We start from the raw sequence: 21,838 nt of genomic DNA on the forward strand, positions 1-21,838 counted from the left end.
AGCTCAGTTTGGGATATGTTGAATTTGAAATGTCTATAGGCTATCCTGTTGGGGATGTGAGAGTTTGGTAAAGAAACTACGGCTGGAAATGGATCTGTGAGTCACCAGCATAAAGAAAATAAGCAAAATCAGGGGAACTAATGAGGTCGCTGAGTAAGTGTAGGGATAGTAAAGAATGAGGGCCCAGGACAGCTAGGAAGTATAGCATAAATGATAATTCAGGAGAAAAGACAGAAGCTGTGGTAGTAGAACCAAGAGAGAGCAGCATCACACAAAAAAATGGAAAAGATTATCCAAAAGGAGAGGTTTGAATGTCCAAAAGGTCATGTCCTCCTGGTTATGAGTGGTGAGCATTGGGGAAAGGCCATCAGATTTGGAAACTGAGGCACAAAGATGTTACAAGACTTGCCCAAGCACACATAAATAATGATTTGTAGGCAGGTCTCCTACCATACCGATTCTGTCTAATTCACTTGATCCCTGAGCGTCATTTTCCTCATAGTTAAATACCTGTTTCACAGTGTTAGAAGGGTCAAATGAAACAATGACCTTAAAGTGATCAGTACTCATAAGATGCAATTTAAGTAATTATTTGAGGGACTTATCCTGTTTTGTAAAACTGAATAATTCTACCTCTGTTCAGAATCGAGGTGGAGAAGAGTGAGAGATGAGCTTTGTGGATTCCCGGCAGTCTCCAGGTCAGGTCCACTAGAAAGAGTCCTGTGTTTATATCTGCTTCCATTCCTCCCTAAGCTGTGTGACCTTGGACAAGTCAGACTTTTCTAGGTCTCATTTTCCTTGTCTGTGAAAGGAGGGGATCAGACCATGCAACGTCTAAGGTCCCTTCCAAATCTAAATCATGATGCTCTGATGTCACAATGTTCCCTAGAAGACAAGGTGGATCAGTGATCTTGGATATTGATTTCTGGTAACATTCTAGAATGAATTATCAAATGGTTTTTGTCTGTGAGGACTTACAGTAAAGCTATTATCATTGGGGATTAGCCTGGATTTACCAATGATGAATAGTAGTCTTTCCTAGTGAATGTCAGGGTACAAGGCAGAGTTGCCTGGAACAAATTCACACAGAAACCCGTCTTCCAGTCAAGTGGCAAAGTTGATTATAACATCAACAGGAGCAGGCAAAGTTTCTGGTGAACCTGCAACTAATGAGGATGAGGCTGATGGCTTACAGACAAAAGGGGCAGTGAAAGGATCTAGGTGGGATTGAGGAGTAGGTAGTAGTCTGGGTGTACCAGGTGCCACAGTGCAAGGAATGCTGAGCTAATAAAGTGATCTAGATGGGTTGTAGTAGGCCAGGAGCCTTGGGTGAAGGTGCCAGGGAGCTGGGCTGCTGCAGTGGATGAGAAAATTCAGGAGCTGGGTTGCCCTCACAGAAGTGGTCTTTTAACTTTTAGGGGTCCAGGTCCCATCACCCCATCACTAATCTACGTAACAGGGAAGTAGCACGGGACTGTAGGCGTCAGCCTTGAGTTCTAGTGCTGGCACTGCTGCTTCCTTGCTTTTGTGACCTGAGACGCGGCCCTTCTAGGTAGCTACCTTGTTTCTTCTGTCAAGAGGGTTTGATCTTACAGTTCTAACCTGCAAAGTAATGAAAAACTAGTCTTATTTCCCTTTTAGCAGATCAAGAAAACACTTGTTCATTCAGACTAACACAAGACATTGGACAAGCTCTGAGAATGTTTGTATGGAAGTTACAAGTTGTAGATGAATTGCTGATCTGCCTAAGTAGGAGTTTTCGGAGGGGTGCCCACGCCAATGAAATCATAGATCTGCACAAGAGAGAGGAGCTGGATGGAAATTGATTGTTACCAAAGGCTATTGACTCATGCATCAGTGCCAGCCTGTTTAAGGTTTATAGTGGTGAGCCATGAGGCTTTATCTTGTTCCTTTTATGCCCGGTGTTTTTTAAATTAAGTGATCAGTTTGGAGACTGGTGAATAATGTAAAGCCTAGAAGGATAGTTAATATGTTGGATGGCACAAAAGCAATTTGCAATTTTATAGTTTTTATCTACTTTGCCTATATTAATAACTTAATAACAGAGTTTGGATCCCAAAATACCTAGCTGGCTAGGAACAATGGGTTAGACTGAGGAAACTTAAATTTTACAGGGATAAACCTAAAATACTGAATTAAGCTTTTGTTTTATTTTGTTTTGTTTTAAAGGAAAATTACAAGATGGAAGAGATACATGGCTAGATAAGCTGAATATGTGGAAAGGATTTATGGTCTGGGTTTGTTAGCAGTGTAATGTGGCTACCGTAAAAGTTGTGATGTGGGGCTATATCATCAATCTCCAAGACAAAGGAGGTTTCCAATCTACTTGTGCTGGCCGGATCACACCTGGAGTATTCTGCTCAACACCGGGTCAGTTTAACTAGAAACCAAACATGCGATTCTAGAGGACGATGGTCAGCATGGTGAGGGAGATCCAAACCAAATCTCAAATTATGAAGCATGATTTAAAAGACCTGCAAAGGAAAAGGCTTGGAGGAGGGCAAGAGGGAAATGGTGGGGAGGAAGGGAGATGGCAGTATACCTACTATTTTCAAATACTTGGCCATCATGTTAAAATAGATGACTCCATAGGACAGAATAGGAACAATGGTTGGCAGAGGAAGAGTCTGCTCTTCCACCTTAAGACCACCTTAACAATTAAAAGGTGTTTGAAAAATTACAAACAAATTGAACAGCTCAAGGTAATAGCAATTTCCCTATCACTGGGAGATTTTGAAGCAGAGTCTGGATGGCCACTTTTAAGATTTGTTATGAAGGAGGTTCATTGGAGTATTAAGTTGAACTAGAGAACTGTAAGATTTCTTCTAGCTCTAAAACTCTTCGATAACTATGACTAAAATAACAAAGCACTGCTTTGTTGGGACATAGATTGAATACATCTTAAAACCCAACAAATCCACTAGCATTTACTAAGCATATTGTGTATTATGGGCCAGGTGCTGTACACTGGAGGTACAAAGAAAAGGAGAAATTTAAAGAAAAATGTTAATGGTCCCTGCCCTGAAGGAGCACATCTTCTAATGAGAGATACTTTACAACGCTGTGCATACAAAATAAATGGAGAGTTAAGCTCAGAAAAGGCGCTGGCTTGGAAGTGGTAGGAGGTGTGGTGGGAAACCCAGCAGGCCTCCTTCAGAATGCAGGATTGGAAGTGAACCGGGGGAGCCTTGAAGGGGCAGTGAGATGGAACAGCATTCCAGGCATAAGAAGAATGCAGTCCAGACACCGAGTGTCTTGTGCCAGGAGTGGTAAGAAGGTTGGTGTTTGTAAAGTATAAAAAGTCTAGGAAGGTCAGAAGGCACCAGGTTGTAAAGAGCTTTAAAAATAAAAAAGGGATTTATATTTGTTCTTGGCAGTACCAAGGACCTGCTCAGATTTACTGAGAGTGGAGTAGGGGCAGGGTCAGATCACTTTGGTAGCTGAGCGAGACACTTGACACACTTGACATGTGACCTTGGGCAAGTCACTTAACCCCAATTGCCTTGCCTTCTCCCTTCAAAGAAAAAAAAGGCACTCCAGGTTATTCTATCTTCCACTATTTCCCAAAGACTGTCCAAGTTTATGTTTGTTGTTTCCATGAGATTCTCTATTCATCTCATCCCCTGCTGTCTCTTTTTCCTTTTGTCTTCAGTCTTTCCCAACATCAGGGTTTTTTTCCAGTGAGTCCCATCTTCTCATTATGTGGCCAAAGTATTTAACCTTCAGCTTCAGGTTTTGACCTGCCAGGGAATACCTTGCATACATTAAATATTGACTGGTTTGATCTCCTTGCTGTCCCAGGGACTCTCAAAAGCCTTCTCCAGCACCGCAATTTGACATTGTCGATTCTGTGGCACTCAGCTTTTCTTATAATAGCTGTACATTGCTACTAGAAAAGCCATAGCTTTGACTATACAGACCTTTGTTGGCAAGGTGACGTCTCTGCTTTTTAGTATGCTGTCGAGATTTGCCAGTTTTCCTACCAAGGATGAAGCATCTTTTAATTTCATGGCTACAGTTGCTGTCTGTGGTGCTCTTTCAGGCCTTCAATTTATCTCTTGCTCAGACTGTGGCAGTTGTCTTTTAATTGTTGCCCACTAGGGACAGCCCCTGATGTCATGGTCCTGACATCAAGGACCAACAGCAGCGACAACACCCCACTGCTTCCCACTCCCTTTTAAATGTCAGTCTTCCCTCGGTTGGTCATCTCCAATTTGTGAGTATCTTGGCTGATCGTGGTTTACATATTGACTTCCCTCTGAGCTCTTCCAGCATTGGTCCTCGAGTCAAGAAGACCTGAGTTCAAATCCAGCCTCAGATGCTTATACTGTCTGTATGACACTGAACAAGTCACTTAATCTGTATCTGTCTCAGTTCCTTCAGTTATAAAATAAGGATAATAGTAGCATCTGCCTCCCAATGTGTTGTGAGAGTATAATGAGATAATGTTTGTAAAGCTTAACACAGTAACTGTGATGCAGTTTGGGGTGCTGGGAACCCTGAAATGTAAGGGTACAGGGTGAGTCTGCCTGGAAAGAATTCAAGCATTCTTTCAGTCAAAGTAGCAAGGTTTATTTTAACACCAAGAGGAGTGTGCTAGTAAATCTGTGCCTTGATGGGGTGAGATTGATATTTATATACAAAAAAGACTTTTGGCAGATTTGGGTAGGAGTAAGGAGTGTTAAATAGCCTGGGGTGACTCAGGTGCACCAGTGAAAGGAGGTAAGTGGTTTGGGGTGAAAGGACCATTGAGTATCTGAGTGGGCTGGGATGGGCCAGATGCCAAGGGGCAGAGATGCCAGTGATCTGGGCTATTGAAATGCTTGGGAAAATTGAGAGACTGCATTGCTTTCAAAAGCATGGTCTTTTCGCTGTTTAGGGATCCACGTCCCATCACCCCATCAGCTGGTGCTTAATAAATGCTTATTCCCTTGCCTGCCTTCCTAATTGGTCTCCCTGCCTTATTTTTTATTAAGTCTTAATCACTGAATGGGTACTGCTTCAGTCAAACTGAGTCCTGTTAAAGACCTTAGCTTGAAAAGGCCAAGGTCCCAGACCTACTACATCCTGGGCTATCTCCAGTTGTCCTGATCCATATCTGGCCACTGGACCCAGATGGCTTCAGAGGAGAAAGTGAGGCTGGTGACTTTGCACAGCCCTCCCTCACTTAAATCCAATTCACTTATATGTCATGGCCCTCTTCGAGACCATAGGAGAAATAGCAACCCTTATTTCCAAATTCTCCCTTCTGCATTCTACCCACCCTACTGTTAAAGGGATCTTTCTAAAGTGCAGGTCTGATCATGCCATTTTCCTGCCCCAGAAACCCCAGTGGCTTCCTTTCCTTTTAGGATAAAAGACAAACTCCAGTGCTTGGCTTTTCAAACCCTTCATAATCTTACCTTCATCTACCTTTCTAGGGTAATTGCATATTATTCTCCTGTTTACACTGTGCATTCCCTCCCAGCATTCCATCCCCACTCTAGGTGCCTCTGCACAAACTATTGTCCTTCAAGAAGCCTCTCCTGATCCTGCCAGTTGCTTATGGCCTCTCCTCTCTCCCCAGAAATAAATCACTTTGTATATTTTTGTATTTAATGTTCTATGTACAAGTTCCCTTAGAATAAAATCTTTGAGGATGCGGACTGGTTCATTTTGCCTTTATATCCACAGGATCTAGTGTAAAGGTTCTAGACTGTGCCAGGCACATAATTAATAAAAATTTAACAAATGCCTATTGAATTTGTCAAGTAGATAAAGTGCTGTACTTGGACCTGCTTTTAAATCCTGCTCTTGATACTTGGTAGCTCTGGGCAGGTCACAGCCTCATTGGGCCTCAGTTTTCTCATCTGTAAAGCGAGAAAGTTGAATTAAATGGCCTCTGAGATCTCTTTCAGCTCTAAGTCCTATGAGTAGGGTAGCGACTGGCAGAATCACTTGGATTTTCCATATATGTGAGGATATATCTCTCCTAAACTCCTCAACACTTCTGACTCATCCAAATTACATGTGGGGAAAAACATCTGTGTTTTCACAGACACATCTGGAAAGAAAAAAATAAGGGATTGTAGTCATAGAAACTTGATTCAATAAATTGTTTGATTTAAAATTCAGATAAGCACCTTTTTTAGCTAACATGAAATTCCTTCTTGGAGGGCATTTGGAACTGGCACTATCCAATTTCCCAGTAAATAACATTGCTTTGGGTAATTTAAATCCATCTAGAAGTTGATTTGATGAGAGAATTTAGGCACGATAGGTAGGAAGTAGAAGTCCCAATAGATGAACTGGTGGGTAGTTTCCTTTGAAACCTGTAAGAAACTTTGATGTCTGTCATTTAATCAATGTCTTTCATTTCAATCTATTGATTGGTTAAATGTCAGGCAACAATTTTTCTCCATACCATTTTGGAATGTTATATTACAGAATGAATTCATTACTGGGACTTTGAAAATGTTTTCAACACATAGCTTTATTGAAAGAAAGCCTTCCTTAATCCTTTTAAGGACCTTCCTTAACCTTTTTTTTTTGTTGTTGTGTCCTGGATAGTCTGGGGAAGCCTATGAACTACTCAGAATCCTGTTTTCAGACGCATAAAATAAAATATTTGAGATTATAAGGGAAGCCAACTGGTTGAATTGAAATTAAGTTAATAAAAAAAATTTTTTTTAAGCAATAGGGGTTAAGTAACTTGCTCAAGGTTACACAGCCAGTTATTATTTCTGGGTGTGGTGCTGAGTATCTGAGCCCGGATTTGATCCAGGTCATCCCGACACTGGAGCCGGTGCTCTTACTCGCTGAGCCACCTGGCTGCCCCTAAGCAATTGGGGTTAAGTAACTTGCTCAAGGTTACACGGCCAGGTGTTTCTGGGTGGGTGCTAAGTGTCTGAGCCCGGGATTCCATCTCCAGGTCGTCTCAACACTGGAGCTGGTGCTCTTACTCGCTGTGCTACCTGGCTGCCCCAATAAAATTTTAAAGTTCACAGACTGCCCAGCTTAAGAGGCCCTGGAAGGACCTGGACTTTTTTTTAGCCAAGATACTTGGCTAGCAGTAGTCAGTTTTCTTGTCTGTATTATGATGGTAATGATTCTCTTATTATCTGTCCCATGGGTATATTTTGAGGAATGTGCTTTTGTAAAATTCATACAAATATAAAGTTTTCATGTGTTTTCACATATTTGTAGAATTCATTACTAATAAAAAGGTTTCCATTATATTTATGTGAAAAAGTTAGTGAAATTGTAAGAAATTAAGGTTTTAGGGGCGGCTAGGTGGCACAGTGAGTAGAGAACCGGCCCTGGAATCAGGAGGACCTGGGTTCAGATGTGACCTCAGACACTTGACACGCACACAAAAAGTAGCTATGTGACCTTGGGCAAGTCACTTAACCCCAATTGCCTTACCCTCCCCCTTCCAAAATGCAAAAAAAAAAAAAAATTAAGGTTTTTCTATAGTAGAGTATGGATTACTGTAATTACGAATGATGTGTTATTACTAGAACCTAAAAAAAATTTGCTCCAGCATGCTTTGCCAGATGGCAGGAATTCAACAAATATTCAAGAAAGGAAGGAATGAGCTGTGTAAGCTGTGTAGAAAATAGATGAAGTACAGAAAACATCTGGGTACGTAGGCCTTAGTTCTGTGGATCTATGTCCCAAATCAGGATGGGTGCGGTAGGACAAGAATGAGTTATTGTTTTAGTATTTTCTCTTTCCCCATATAATAATAATAGCATTTATAGAGAGCTTTAATGTTTGTGAAATGCTTTATAAATATATCGTTTTATCATTGCAACAACCCTGGAAGATTCCCATTTGACAGATGGACAAACTGAAGCAGACCTCAGTTAAGTGACTTGCCCACAGTCACAAGGCTAGGTATTCCTGACCTGCCTGCTACCTGGGTTGGAACTGCAGATCTTCCTGACCTAGGTCCAGGACTCTATCCCACCTAGATATTACGGAGCTGGAGGATGCACCCTATGCTTTATCCCTTCAGGGCCTATCGTCCTCTGATGAGTTTTGAGAAAATGGTAAGGCTCAACATGCAGGAACCCAAAGTCCTTAACTCTGGGCTAAATATCAGTACTTAACATTTCCTAGGGCTGATGCTGTAGCTCTCAGACCATGCACACCCCGATGGATGAATTTAACTGGTTTGTGCATTAGTTAAATTTTAAATAGGTCTCCCTCTAAAGTCTAGAATGTAAGCTAATTAGTTGGATGAGTTTAGTCTGTCTACCTGATGAGAGTTTAAGGAACTAGTCTAACCATCTGATTAAAATCCGAGAGGAAGGCCATAGAAGAATTCCCAGATGCTGCCCAGGAGAACGTGCTAACGCTGAACACCTGCAGACTGGTCCAGCTCCCTCGTGGTCTCAGTTCTCACTATTCAATGGAAAAGGACCCGTTTAGCGGTTACAGTGGTTCCAGGTGTCTCCGGAGTTTTCCACATTGGAGGGGTCTTGCCACTACGCCCCGAGGGGTGGCTGCTGGGTGGGGGTGGGAGGAGGGTTTTCCCAGCATCCATTCAGCAAACGACTCTCATTAAGCACCTGGCCGGGAAGGCTGAGGGCCCGGCCCCGCCCCGCCCCGCGGGGGACGCTCAGTGCGGGGAAGGGGAGGAAGGAGAAGGGCGCCTTCTTTCGCCCTGGAAATCCCTGGGGTGGACGCTCAGCGGTCGCCGCCTCAGAACGGGCCTGGACCCGGAGCTCCCCGGGAGCCCACTGGGTGTGTCCGGGTGGATCGGGGCTGACGTCTGCAGCTCCGCTTTGCCCGACCTAGGAGCTGGGCAGGTCACTGCCGAGGGCATGGTGGGCGGGGCAGCATCTTGGCCAGCCACACCCCCTCCCCATTTCAGCCTGCTCCTTCCTCAAGGCATGGCCCTTTCTCGGGGCGTGCCCCAGCCACCCACCCCTCCCCCGCGAAGCTGGAGGCTCGGACTCTCCCCCTCCAGGAAAGGGGCGACAGGTGAGGAGGGGCGACGGGAGAGGAAGGAGGAACTGCGGGGGCGGAGGAGGGGAGAGACCGAGCCACTGGAGCGGGGCGGAGGGGAGGGGAGGGGTGGGGAAAGGAGGGGAGGAGCGGCGGGGGCGGGGCGGAGGGGAGAGAAGGGGAGGAGCAGCGGGAGGGGAGGAGGGGCGGGGGCGGGGCGGAGGAGAGGGGAGGAGCAGCGGGGGCGGGCGAGGTGGAGGGGAGGAGAGGAGTAGGGGGAGGAGCAGCAGCGGGGGCGGGGCGGAGGGGACGAACTACGGGAGAGGAAAGGAAGAGGGGGAGGGGAGGTGCGGAGCTGCGCTACGTCGGGCGCGCACAGCGCACGCTCGGGCCAGTCACGTGGCTGCCGAGCCGCGCTCACCTAACAGGAAGTGTCCCGGGGCGTGAGGAGGAGGCCCACGGAAGCCGAGCCGCGGCTGGCACCCTGACCCGGTGAGTGAGGCGGCGGGGGCGACAGCGGGCGGGGTCGGCCGGGCCCCGGAGGGCTCCCGGGAGCGAGGCCGCGGCTGGGGGCCGAGGAGGGAATGCTGAGTCAGAGCTGGACCGAAGCCGAGCGGGGGGGCGGGGTCGGGGCCGGAGTCTCCCTCCCCTCTCCGGACCAGGCGTCAGGAGCCGGCCCCACCCACCCCGTTAGTGCAGCCCGGCCCTGGCCCAGCGGAGAGCCGGTGGAAGTCTGCAGCAGGGCAGACTTAAAACCGACGGGGTTCGGGAACAGGGCTGGGGGCGGGGGGGGGGGGTCCTCCGTGTCGTGAACTTGACCGAGCCCGGAAGCTGCAGCCGGTCTCCCACCCGGGCTGGGGATCTGCGCCTCCTCGGGTCCCCTTCGGCTTCTTCCCTAATGCGTCCCCACGGCCCTTTCAGCTGGTCTCCGCCTCGGTGCTCCCTGTGTCTGTCCGGCGCCCTGGTGAACATGGGAGTCTGTCTCCTGGAGCCCTTCCTCTAATCTCTCCATACCTGTGGAGTCGCCCACTTGCCAGGTACCGTCCGCCCCGGCCCCCTCTCATGGGGGTGCGTCCGAGCCCGGGGGCCGGGATGGGGCTGCTGAATCACGCCCAGCCGGGGGGGGGGGGGGGGGGGGCGCCTGGGACCGTGGCAAGGAAGTGTCCCAAGTATGCAGTGTGGTTATGCGCTACGTGGTGCATTGTAGCGTGTTGTGTAGCCCTCTGTGTGCTATGGTATAGGGCCTCATTTTGTTATTTTGTATGTGTACGTATATACATACATACACAAATACATAAATACATAGTTGTGCACCGTATAGTACACTATAGCATAGTGCCTGATTTTTTTATACATTATAGTATACTATGGCATTGTGGTTATAGTCAGATGCCTAATACTACTTGATGATGATATTGACTAAGATTGCTTTTCATAAAGCAACAAGGAGAGTTTAAGGAGAGATCTCACCAGAGTTTGAGCACTTTTTTTTTTCCCCTAGAGGACTTGTGGGAAAAAAAACAGTCGTTAGTCATAGGAAGGAAATTTGGCCCTTCCTCCCCCACCTCTTCCAACAAAACTCTTTCACTTTGTATTAGATATGTAGAAAGTAGTAGAAGGAAGTTTCCTGCCCGTAACTGGCAGAATTCAGAATTCCATCCCAGGAAGAATGCAGTGCCATCATGGCGTTGCATATCATTTTATGGAGTTCCTAAGGCTACGTTTTTGTAGAGGTTTGATTCATGTTTATGTCTAGTTCACTAACTTGCCAAGTTTGTTCTGAAAGCAGCAAGCTAACAGGACTTCTCTTTTGGTAGAACTGACTTGATAGTTTTAACCTCTCTCTTGCCCATCCATTGAATTTTTGATCATCCATTGAAATTTTACTCATTCTTTAAAACTCTACTCAAACCACCTACTCCATGAAACTTTCAAGACCCAGAAATAATCTTTATTCAGACTTAATAGTTACCTGCACTAAGATTTATCATATTGTATTTTGTGTTATATTCCTAGGCCCATAGATTTAGAATTGGAAGGGACCTTAAAGGCCCTCAGCCCCAACCTCCTCACACAGAGAAGTTAAGTGATTAGGTCTTAGAACCAGAAAGTATCCAAGGCAAGACTGAGCTCAGGTCTTTCTTATTCCAAGCTCACTGTCTTAGCTACGGTTCCACATTATCTCCACTTTGTGTATGTGTCACTTTCTCCTACCAGATTTTAAGATCTGTGGATGTAGGGGTGCATCTTAATTAAATTGCCTTTCACAGTTCGTATCTTAGTATATTGCAAGTAGTAGAAGCTTCATAAATGTTTGAATTAAATTGGACCTACTACAACAGTGGTACCCCAGTTTTCCCTTAGTCTAGCATGAGTTCAAATATTTTACTGCCCATACTAATTTATTCTAAGAAGCAGACTGCATTTATGAATAGAGGGCCAGTCTTAGAGCCAGTATGATCTGAATTTAAGTCCTGACTATGACATGTATTGGCTTTGTGACTATGGAGAGATCATTTGACCTGTCAGCAACCCCAGGGCATTAAGTACATAAGTTAAAGTGTATGACTTTTCTTTGAATGGGGAGTTTCCTAAATTTAGGCATGATATTTAATTTTAAAAGGTTGTGTGTAGATGCATAGTAAATTGTGGCATTTTTGAGGAAGCAGACTTCAGGTTACTCCAAAAAAAAAAAAGCCAAGAATCTTTGAAGAATGATATTTTTCACACCTTTCAGTAGTGGTTATAGTTTTAATATACATATATGGTGCAGCTAAGGAATTTAAATTGATATTTTGCTCTTTGAAACACTGCATTTGCCTTGGTCTAGAAGAAAACAGTAATCTCAAATATTTTTCTGAAAATTTACACAATTTGCTTTTATCTTCTGAGGATTCTACAAGTAAATAATTTTTTAATTCTTTGCAAAAATCTTGGCAAAGAAAGTTGGTGAATAATATACCTTTAACCTATTTTATGAAAAGAAAATTTAAGAGTAATTGTGGTTTTCTTTGGAATTGCCATGTAATGTTAGAGCTCATAGATTAGTACCTTTGATAGGTCACTTGGAGCCTGTACAGGCTGTTAAGACACCATCATTCAATGTTTCTTCATAGTTGGCATTTTAACATTTCAGGTAGTTGTTGAGAACTCATTTGAAATTGAACTGTTTATATGCTTTGAAGAAATAATAATTTAATATGCCTTAAATATGTGTATATGTTTTATAGATGTCTATAAATACACATATCTTAAATCTTTTTCCCCTCAGTATTTGAAGAGGATCCCCTAATCAAACAGAAATGCAGAGTACTTCTAATCATCTGTGGCTCCTGTCTGATATCCTAGGGCAAGGAGCCACTGCAAATGTCTTTCGTGGAAGACATAAGGTTAGTGTGGAGAAAAATTTTAGAATTTGAGAGCATTATAAAATATTCTCAATAATGTGTAATTTATTTTTGTATAAATACTCGTAAAAGGAGCCTGCTCATTCAAAAATATGAAAGTTTCGTAATTTTATTTAAAATGATGTTAAACAATAAAAATATATCTTAAAAGATACTTTTTTTCTGAATGAGAATGAGGACAAAAGTCTGCCTCAGAGGGGAGGGTTAATGTTGAGGGTTATTGGGATATAAAAGTGGAAAGGTAGAGAACCTTTAAATCAGGGTAGAAGTTTGGATTTTGTTTCAAGCAAATAGGTTGTTGAACTGGGGAGTGAAATGATGAAACTAGAATTGTAAAGATTAGCTGGCAACTGTATACAGGACAGATAAGAAGTAGGGAAACCAAGTGGGAAGATTCGTGGAGGAATCCAGAAGAATTTGGAATATGGTGGTCGGATCAGGAAAGAACACAGTGTGAATCAGAGATTTCGAAGGAAGAATAATAGGACTTGGTGACGTTAGATAAGAGGGATAAAAGAAAGACAAGAAATATAATTCCAGGGTTCCTAACTTTGGAAAACAGGAGGGAGAGAGAGAATATGTGTGCGTGCGTGCATGTATGTGTGTGTGTGTAGTAGTAGTGTGTAAACTGGAATCATTCATTTTGTAAATTAAAAAATCGTTTTGTAATGCTAAAATGAACCTCTGATTTGTCAGTTTTGAGTGTTTGGAATTTTGTACATAGGTCTTTTTAAAAGTGTAACAAAACTGTCATAAGGACTTGTAGTATGCTAGTTTGTATTTAGAACTTTTTAAATCATCATCCCTTAAAATTGGAATCTAGCTTTTTTTCTAAGGGAGGAATTTCCTGGTCTGCTAAATGAAGGGGTTGGGCTGGGTGGTTTCTGAAGTCAGGCACAGTCTGAGGGCTGGAAATATAAATACAAAGCATAAACAGAAGAGATAGTATATACATATATAAGCATATGCAGAAGAAGCATAAAAAGAATATAAATAAGGACAAGTTAGTCTGGTAGGAATGGCGGTAGGAGTTGGAATCAGGAAAATATTCATGTACAAGGTATTGCTTGAGCTATGTCTTGAACGAAAGAAGGGATTTGAGGAGGAAAGTGGTAGAGTTCAGGCAAAAGGGGTTGGCAGTCAGAAGACACAAGGCTGAAATATTCTGTGTCATATGTGAAGAACAGAAAAAAGCCCATTTTGATCGATAGTATTATGAACTACCTTTTATTTATCATAAATCTTGAGGAATATGGAGTTGGCTTACAAATTAGACATTACCCCAGGGAGAGTTAGAACTGAAAGTCACTGTTGTGGTTTGTGGATACTTCAGAGCTGAGAGGAAGATATGACGATGGCTTATAGATTTCTAGGATGGAAAAAAGTGGTACCACAGTATAAGAATGTAGGAGATTAACTTTTAGAGTCATTAATAATGTGAGTATAAACTGGGTGACACATTGGTTGTTTCTGTTCCAAAACTGTGTATATGTGCTTGAACTCTTGCATGTCAAGGGCAAGACATGACTGTCATAGAATTTGGCACTCAGAGGACCCCACTATGTTCTTGCTAACTCAGCTAGAAATGGTATCAAGAAAGAGATGGATAGTTGAAAACTCATAGAATCTTAGGGTTGGTTGGAAGGGCTTTTAGAAGTCATACTAGTTATATTCATTCCAGAACAGGAATCCTTTCTACAATATCTCTAACAGTGTTGTCCTCTGCTTGAGGGCCTCCAGTACTGTAGAAATCACACCTCCTGAAGCAGCCCATTGAATTTTTGGACAGTTGTAATTGCTGAGAAATTCTTCCACTTCAAAATCTAGTCAAAATCTAGCTCTGTAATTTGTTTAAAATCTCCATAGTTTCTGCCTTTTCTTCTTAATTCTGTCTGATGTCTGAACCCTGTGCCAGATTTTCAGATATTTTGAAATTATATTTTCCTCCCATAAGTCTTTTTTTTTTTTGAGGGAACAGGCCATTTGTTGTAGCACTTGACTGAAAGAGTTTGCAGTAAAAGTCACAGGGGACTCAAGGTCTCCAATTCCATGGGTGTGGAAGATGAAAGAAACTTTTTCTTGACTTGCAGAGATCATACATGTTTCTTCCAAAGCCAGTTAATGACTCCATGTGTAGGGAATGCAGGTTGCTCTCCTTTTGAGAAGGTCGAATGTCTGGAGAAACACATTTCTCTTCTCTTAATTACCAGGAAGAATGAAGTGTTCCATTAAGAACAGAAAAAGTACTTTAAGAAGAAAACAAAGAAGACAGAGTTCCGTACCACTGTCAGGAGGTTAGAGAGTAAAAGGATGTTGTCTGAAAAAAGAAGGAAATGAGGAACACTGAACTGGTATGGTTATGTAATAGGTTTGATCCTCCCCATTGAAGGTAGAACTGGATGCATTGAAGAGAAAGCAGAAAAATTATGAGAGGACTTATAGATGTCACCACGAAGAAGGACATCTTATGCTGGCCACAAGGGAAAAAAAAACATGGTTGTCAGTTGTCTGCTCGGGGCCTTTTGTCAACTTAGTGTGAATACATAAGTGGTATCCTCTGTTACCCAGGTGCTTATCTGGGATGTGACTGGGTCCTCATAAGACTTGTTCATCTGACATCCAGTATGGACTACCGTTTGTGGTGATTGATGAAGGAACATGTGATTCTGCCAGAAGAAACCTGTTAAGCATCTTTAGGGGTAATAAAGTCCTTAGGCAGAGATTTTGAAGACCTTAGAGGCAGAGGTGATATTTTCATCACTGCTATTGATTGAAGGCATAGACTTTAAAGAGGACAAAAGATATGGAAATAGCAGCTGGTGTTAAAATAAGACTTGAATTGTGGGCCGAGGCTTAAGATAGAGGCTAGGGATGGAACACATCTGAGAGACACAAAAGAAAATTTGGAAATTTACAGATCTGATCAAAAGTGCTTTTAAATGAATATGGAAGAGAGAAATCTGTAACTATGAACTGCCAGGGCAAATGCCATAGAGAGTAACATGTAATAGAGAAAGAATAATAGACGAGGTGCTGCTGATTCGAAGAAAACAATATCTAGGAATTGGGAAAGTATTGATATCTCCTAAGGGCTGAGTCCTGGGTGATTTTCTCTACTCAGTACCCTTTATTGATAATCTCATCTGCCCCTCGTAGTTGTCATCTCTAAGCAGATGATGCCCAGATCCATATATTCAACACTAGACTTTTTCCTGAGCTCCAGTCTCACATCACCGACTGCCTGTTAGATATTTTAAACTAGACGTCTCCTATCCTGCAAGTCCAGAAACAAACTCACTATCTTGCCTATCCAATCCATCTCTTTTATGACCTTTCCTGGTTCTATTTAAGACACCACCACCCTTCTAGTCAACCAGGTTCACAACCTTAGAGTTAACCTCATTTCACAAGTTGATTTATATGGCCTCTAATCTATTGTAATGGTCTTCTAATTAGTCTCTGTCTCAAGCCTTTCCCTTCTTTGGTTTATCTTCCATATAACTGCCTGAGTATTTTTCTTCTAGCACAGGTCTGATCTTGCAATCCTCTAGTCATTAAATTCCAATGGCTCTTACTTTCTCTAGCGTAATAACTAGCATTTATATAGTATCTACTGTATGCCAGGCTAAGTGCTTTATAAATATTTTGTTTGATCCCTACAACAACCCTGGGAGGTAGGTAGGTGCAGTTATTATCTCCACTTTACAGTTGAGAAAATTGAGGCAAATGGAGATTAAATGACTTGCCCGAAGTCACACACCTACTAGTGTGCAAGACTGAATTTGAACTCAGGTCTTCCTTACTCTGGGCTTGGTGTTCTATGCAGTGTGCTACCTAGCTGTTTATTATTTAAAGCCCTTCATTTTCTTTCCCAACCTTATTATGTGTTACTCTCCTTCATGCATTTTGTGAGTCTTAACCAAACTGACCTTATTACCATTCCTCACACACAACTTTCCATCTGCAGTCCCTGTGCCTTTGCATGGTCTGACCATTCTTGGAATGCATTCCTTGTCATGTCTATATAATCATATAACTTAGGGGGACCTACTTTCAGGAATTAATGGCTTGGTTAGTGTACAAGTCAAAGACCATGGACAGTGTGGTGCAGTGAAGAGTGCCAGATTTGGAGTCAGATGACCTTGGATTGAATTCCAGCCCAGTCAGTGACCTTGATCATTGCCATCTACCCTGCTGCTGTTGACTTCTGTAATGGGAATGCAAATTTGGAAGATCTTCCCTGCCCCTAGGCTAAAGTGCACCTGAAGCCTGGGGTAGGAGGCTAATTTTTCAGTATGTACTTTTTGATTGGTCAGTGGGTCCAAAAGGTTGTTACATTCTCTGAGCCAGGAGAAGGCTATATAAGTCCTGATGTGTAGCTTTGTTTTGGGGCTCACTTTGAGAAGTGGTCTGTGATTTGATCTGGATTCTGGGAAGCCGAGGTTGAGAGCCCCTCCTCGGCTTTGAAAAACCCAGATGTTGAAACCCAGATGTTAATTTGGTATGGATGTAATGGTTGGACAGTTTGAAATCTGTCTACTAGATCTGTTTCTGTCTGTGTACTTTGAAGTTCGGGGTGCTGACCTTTTCCCCTGAACAAGGTAAACGATATATGTCTGACTGATTAAAGTAAGCTTGTTAACCCATTTTGAGTTGCTTTCCTTTATCAAAGCAGATCCAAGAACCTGTATGGGCAGCAAACCCTAAGGATGCTTGGGATACTTGCTGCTACAACTTCTTCAGACTTCCCAGCTTTACCATCTGTTCTGCAGAAGCATACCAAGGAGCCCTGGCACTTACCATCCATCCTGCTACCATATCTTAAAAATCCCTGAGCCTTCCCCCACTAGTCCTGCTGGACCCTCCAATTGTGTTGTTTCCCTTCCCCCCCCACCCCCCCAGAATGTGATCTCCTTTGAAAGCAGGAACTGCCTTTCTTTTCTGTTTTTATTTCTCACATCTTAGCACAGTTGCTAAACACTCAATTTTTTTTTCTTTTTTTAAAATAAGTTTCCAGTTGTATCTTTTGTTTTATACCATCTACATTTCCCATTGCATTACTCTCCCTCCCAAAGAATAAGAAGGAAAAAAAGTTTGGCAAAACTATAAAAAAAAAAAATTAACATTATATTAAATGTTCCACACCTGTAGTTAAATGCTTTTTCATTCATTCTTTAGAATCCCTAATTTCCTTACAAGCTTAGCTGAAGTGAATTTACCTTGTACATGAAGCCTTTTCTGATTTCTATAGCTGCTAGTCCCTCCTTTGCCCCAAACTACTTTGTATTGATTTTGCACATACTTTTTATTTATTTGTAGTCGTACATATTGTATCTTCATGGCAAATACAAACTTTTTGTAGCCAAATACTATTTCATGTTGTTCTTTATGTTCCTAGTACAGTACCAAGAACATAATTGGTCTTTAATAAATGCTTCTTGATTGATTGGTCTTAGCTATCTTGACACCACCAGTATGCAGGACATGAATATTAAAGTGAACTAGAGTTCTTAACCCAAGGAGGTAGTTGTAACTTCATATTGAAGCTTGGTTAAATTATGACTTACGCTGTAGAAGGGTATGTTTTATTCAAAAGGTACAGATTATACAATAGGGGCAGTGAGGCAGCTCTAATTGGGATTGTATATTGAAGTTATTCTGTGTGGAAATACATCAGCTTGAGGGGGAAGTGTGGCACAGGATATTTGGATAAGGATCCGTGGCAGGCAAGAACAGATTACAGGAGGCAGAAAGGGATGCTGGTTTACCACAGTAGAAGGTAGAAAGAACTCGAGGGCCTGATGTAGTCGTGAGGGTGGACTACAGCTCCTTCACTAGAGGTTTCCCTTCAGTAAAGCCGAGCTCTGTGACATTTCATGCAGATGGAAAAACTAGCAAGAGGGGCTTCTGTTTTGGACCTGATTTAGACCAGCAAGGAAGAGCTGGGTGCAGAAGTAGAGTTGAAGGAAGCCTTGAAAGAACTGTGATCTACTATTTTGGACCTAGTTTAGGCCAGTCTAGTCAATTCAGGTAGAGGATTAGGATATATTGCAACCCATAAAGTCAACAGCAGCAAGAAGTCAGCAACCACTCATTAATCCCCTGAGTATTCGGTAAAGTTGTGCTTAAATTCTGGGGATGCCAAAAAAGGCAAAAACAGTTCCTGTTCCTGAGGATCTCACAGTCTAGTGGAGAGATGACATGCAAACAACTGGTCCAAACGAGCTGCGTCCAGGATAAAGGAGAGATCATTCAGAGGGTGGCACTGAGATTAAGAGGCCTGCGAGAGGCTTCTCGTAGGAGGTGGAGGGAATCAGAGCTGGAGAAAAGGAGGGAGCAAGGTCTAGGCCTGAGGTAAAGAGCCAGGAAACAGGTCTAAATGGCCATGATCCCTGATCAGTAAAAATATAACACTATAACACGACTCCCTTTATGTTTCCACGTTGATCATGGCAAGTACAGTGTTAGCTCAGAAAGGCATGCCTGAAGGGCAGTAGAGATTCTGCTGAACCTGAATGAACACTGAATTCCTGGTGGCCAGGCCTCTTGTGCTTTAAGTTGCAAGTAAGCCATCTAGTGAGAAGGAATCGAAACCAGAGATTAGTGAGGCAATAAGTAACTAACTGCTCTCAGTCAATTTGTCACGAGGCTTTGATAACTGAAAACTGAATGTACATACTGGACATGCAATGATGTGATCCTAAAACGGTGTTCTTAAACTTTTTTGTATCATGTTCTTCTTTGGCAGTCTGGTAAAAATTATAACATGAACCTCTCAGAATAATGACTTTAAATGCATAAATAAGATAGACTAAGGAAGACAGTTACATTGAAATACAGTTATCATTTTCTTTAAATTTCCTGGATACCAAGTGAAGAACCTTTGATTTAGAGGGTTGAGATATTGAGAAGCAAAGTTGTAAAAGATAGATTGCTTTTTGAGCAAAGAATTCATTTTGAGATTAGAGCAGCCTTGCCCAAACTAGGGAAAGCACATAAATGCACATTGTAGGGATAATTTCAGTCTCACTGATAAAGTTCTCTGTTTTTGCACTGAACTCTCCTTTACCTCAAGTACTTTTCTGGGACTCCGTACCCCAGCCCCAGCCCCAAACTAGCATTAACAAATTTTATCATTTTGTTTGAGACAAGATGGCATTATGCTTAGAGAGCAGGGGAGCAGACCAGCTTTGGAAGTTCAGTGGGCACTGTCAAAGGAATGCTGATGTTTTGGAGTGTTCAGGTAACTGTAAAGAAAATGATCTTTCCCCCTGAAGATGAGAGATATATCTAGATTGGTCTTATGGTCAGAGACTTTGGACTTGGGACTAGTGGTGCGAAGCAGTGTGGCATAGAAGGTGATGCCAAGCCCCTGGATAAGAGGGAGAGTCGTCTAATTTGGATAGATTGAAAATGAGAATGGATATGAAGCGGGAAACAGTTGATCAAGACTTTAAGTCAAATCAAGATAAATGAATAAAAGGAAGTGTATATGATGTATATTTCTGATGGTGCAGTTCTCATGCTTGGGGGGAGAATCATCTGCATAGAGATGACACTTCAACTCATAGGTGCTGATGATGTTGCCAAGATCGTACAGAGGGAGAAGAGACCCAAAGGAATGCTGACAGAGGGCGTAATGAAGATGATGGCCCCAGAGAACCCGAGAGGGAACAGTCAAACAGGTAGCAGGAGAACCAAGAGAGAATCATGTCATGAAAACCCAGAAGCAGGAGATAAATAGTATGATAACTCACTTCATAACACATGCATGGGGAGAAACATGTTAAAACATGTTTAAAATAACTATATATGTGTTTGTGTATACATATATATATATATATATATATATATATACATACCCACATACATATGTAAAAGGAAGCTGTTGAAATACTGTCAGATCTTAGTTCTGTAAAGTAATGTAGGTATTACCCCACTTTACAAATGAGGAAACTGAGGCTCAGAAAGGTTAAGTGATCATACCCGTTGTATCTCAGATGTGGGATTTGTCCCCCAGGTCTCTCAACTCCACATTAAATGCTTTGTCCCATTATATAGCAGAGCCTCCCAAGGCACCTTGTATTTGCTGTTTTTCAGTGAACACTATATAGGAATGAACTTCAGAAAAAAAAAAAGGGAGAGGTTGCAAGTGGAAGGAGGAACCACCTTCACAGATCCGGGATGATAGCAGAAAAGTGACTTAAGCAAGCAGTAATTAAACTAGACTCCAGAATACACTATTTAAGGCTGTCATGAAACCTGGTTTTGGTCATTGATTTGGAAGGTTTCTTTTAAGTTGATTGAATTGTCTTTGTTTAAAATTAATGTTTTTGTGTCCTCCACCCCAATTTGAATGTATTTTTAAATCTCTGTTATAGGGGTCTTAACTTCTGTGTGTGTTAGGGACCTCTATAGCCATCAGTCTGGTATAACCAATGGACTACCTTTCTCAGAAGAATGTTTGTAAATGCATAAAATGAAATACATAGAATTACAAAGGAAACTAATTAGGTTGCAGCCATTGCTAAATGCAGTTAAGGTTTCCCTTGGGCCTGAGAGTGAAATAGATAAGTTACACTTTCTGTTTCCTTTTGATTTGGTGTTCATTCAGAGTAGTAACTTGTATCTGCCACCTGTGCCAGGAGCATATGTTAATATAATGTTTTCTTTTAAATTTAACAGGAGATTTTAAAAACCGTAAATTTAAGTAACTTTAGTAAAAAAAACTTCAGTAAATTTAAGTAACTTTAGTCATACGTGATCAAACTTGAGTAACCGTTGAATAGGAAAGAAACTCTGATTCACTGTAGCTTTAAAAAAAAAAGTTGTAGAAGTGGCCTGATCTGAAAATTAAGACTTTCTACAAGATGAAGATATAAATTAATATTAGTTGTAGTTATTATTTATCCTGGAAAAGAGAAGACTTGGTAGGGGAGACATATGATGACTCTCTGCTTGTACTTGAATATATGCCTATCATGTGGAAGATATGAGATTTATTTTAGTTAGCTCCAAAAGGCAGCACTAGGAAATGCAAATTAGAGAAGCAAATGAAGTATGGGGAAGAATACATATTGTCACCACTAAATAGCTGCTACCAGGTGAAATTTTTTTTGATACGTAATGGGTTCCCCACCACTGAAAGGTATTCAGATAGCGAGAACCTCAATGACCATGTGGAGATTACTGCTCAGTAGTGGGTTGAGACTGTATGGTTTCCAAGGACCCTTCCAACTCTGAAATTTATGATTCTTATGTTGTTATGTTGACTTTATAGATCTGTGGCTCTTCTTTTTTATTTTCTTTTAAGCAATTGGGGTTAAGTAACTTGCTTAAGGTTACATGGCCAGGTGTTTCTGAGTGGGTGCTGAGTGTCTGAGCCCGGATTCGATCCCAGGTCATCCTGACTCTGGGGCTGAGTGCTCTTACTCACTGTGCTACCTGGCCACCCCAATCTGTGGCTTTTCAAAGAG

The 21,838-nt window shown here is 42.2% G+C and overlaps 1 protein-coding gene across 4 annotated transcripts in view; it reads left to right on the forward strand.

Annotated features, from left to right (window-relative positions):
• Positions 1-9,294: 9,294 nt before the first annotated feature.
• Positions 9,295-21,838, forward strand: part of TBK1 (TANK binding kinase 1) — a 55,965-nt gene continuing 43,421 nt past the window's right edge. For 2 of the 4 annotated variants that reach the window (XM_069080792.1, XM_069080800.1), the window contains exons 1-3: positions 9,295-9,447; positions 9,877-9,992; positions 12,227-12,344. In XM_069080792.1, the coding sequence (XP_068936893.1) occupies positions 12,258-12,344 (87 nt within the window). In that variant the 5' untranslated portion in view covers positions 9,295-9,447; positions 9,877-9,992; positions 12,227-12,257. Of the gene's footprint in view, positions 9,448-9,876; positions 9,993-12,226; positions 12,345-19,933; positions 20,048-21,838 lie in introns of all 4 variants that reach the window. The other 2 variants (XM_069080805.1, XM_069080812.1) reach the window with 2 other exon arrangements.

This window comes from Petaurus breviceps, unplaced genomic scaffold (assembly GCF_028583685.1).
Source record: "Petaurus breviceps papuanus isolate PSGF00001 unplaced genomic scaffold, PetGlider_PUasm1.0 154, whole genome shotgun sequence".
NCBI lineage: Eukaryota > Metazoa > Chordata > Mammalia > Diprotodontia > Petauridae > Petaurus > Petaurus breviceps.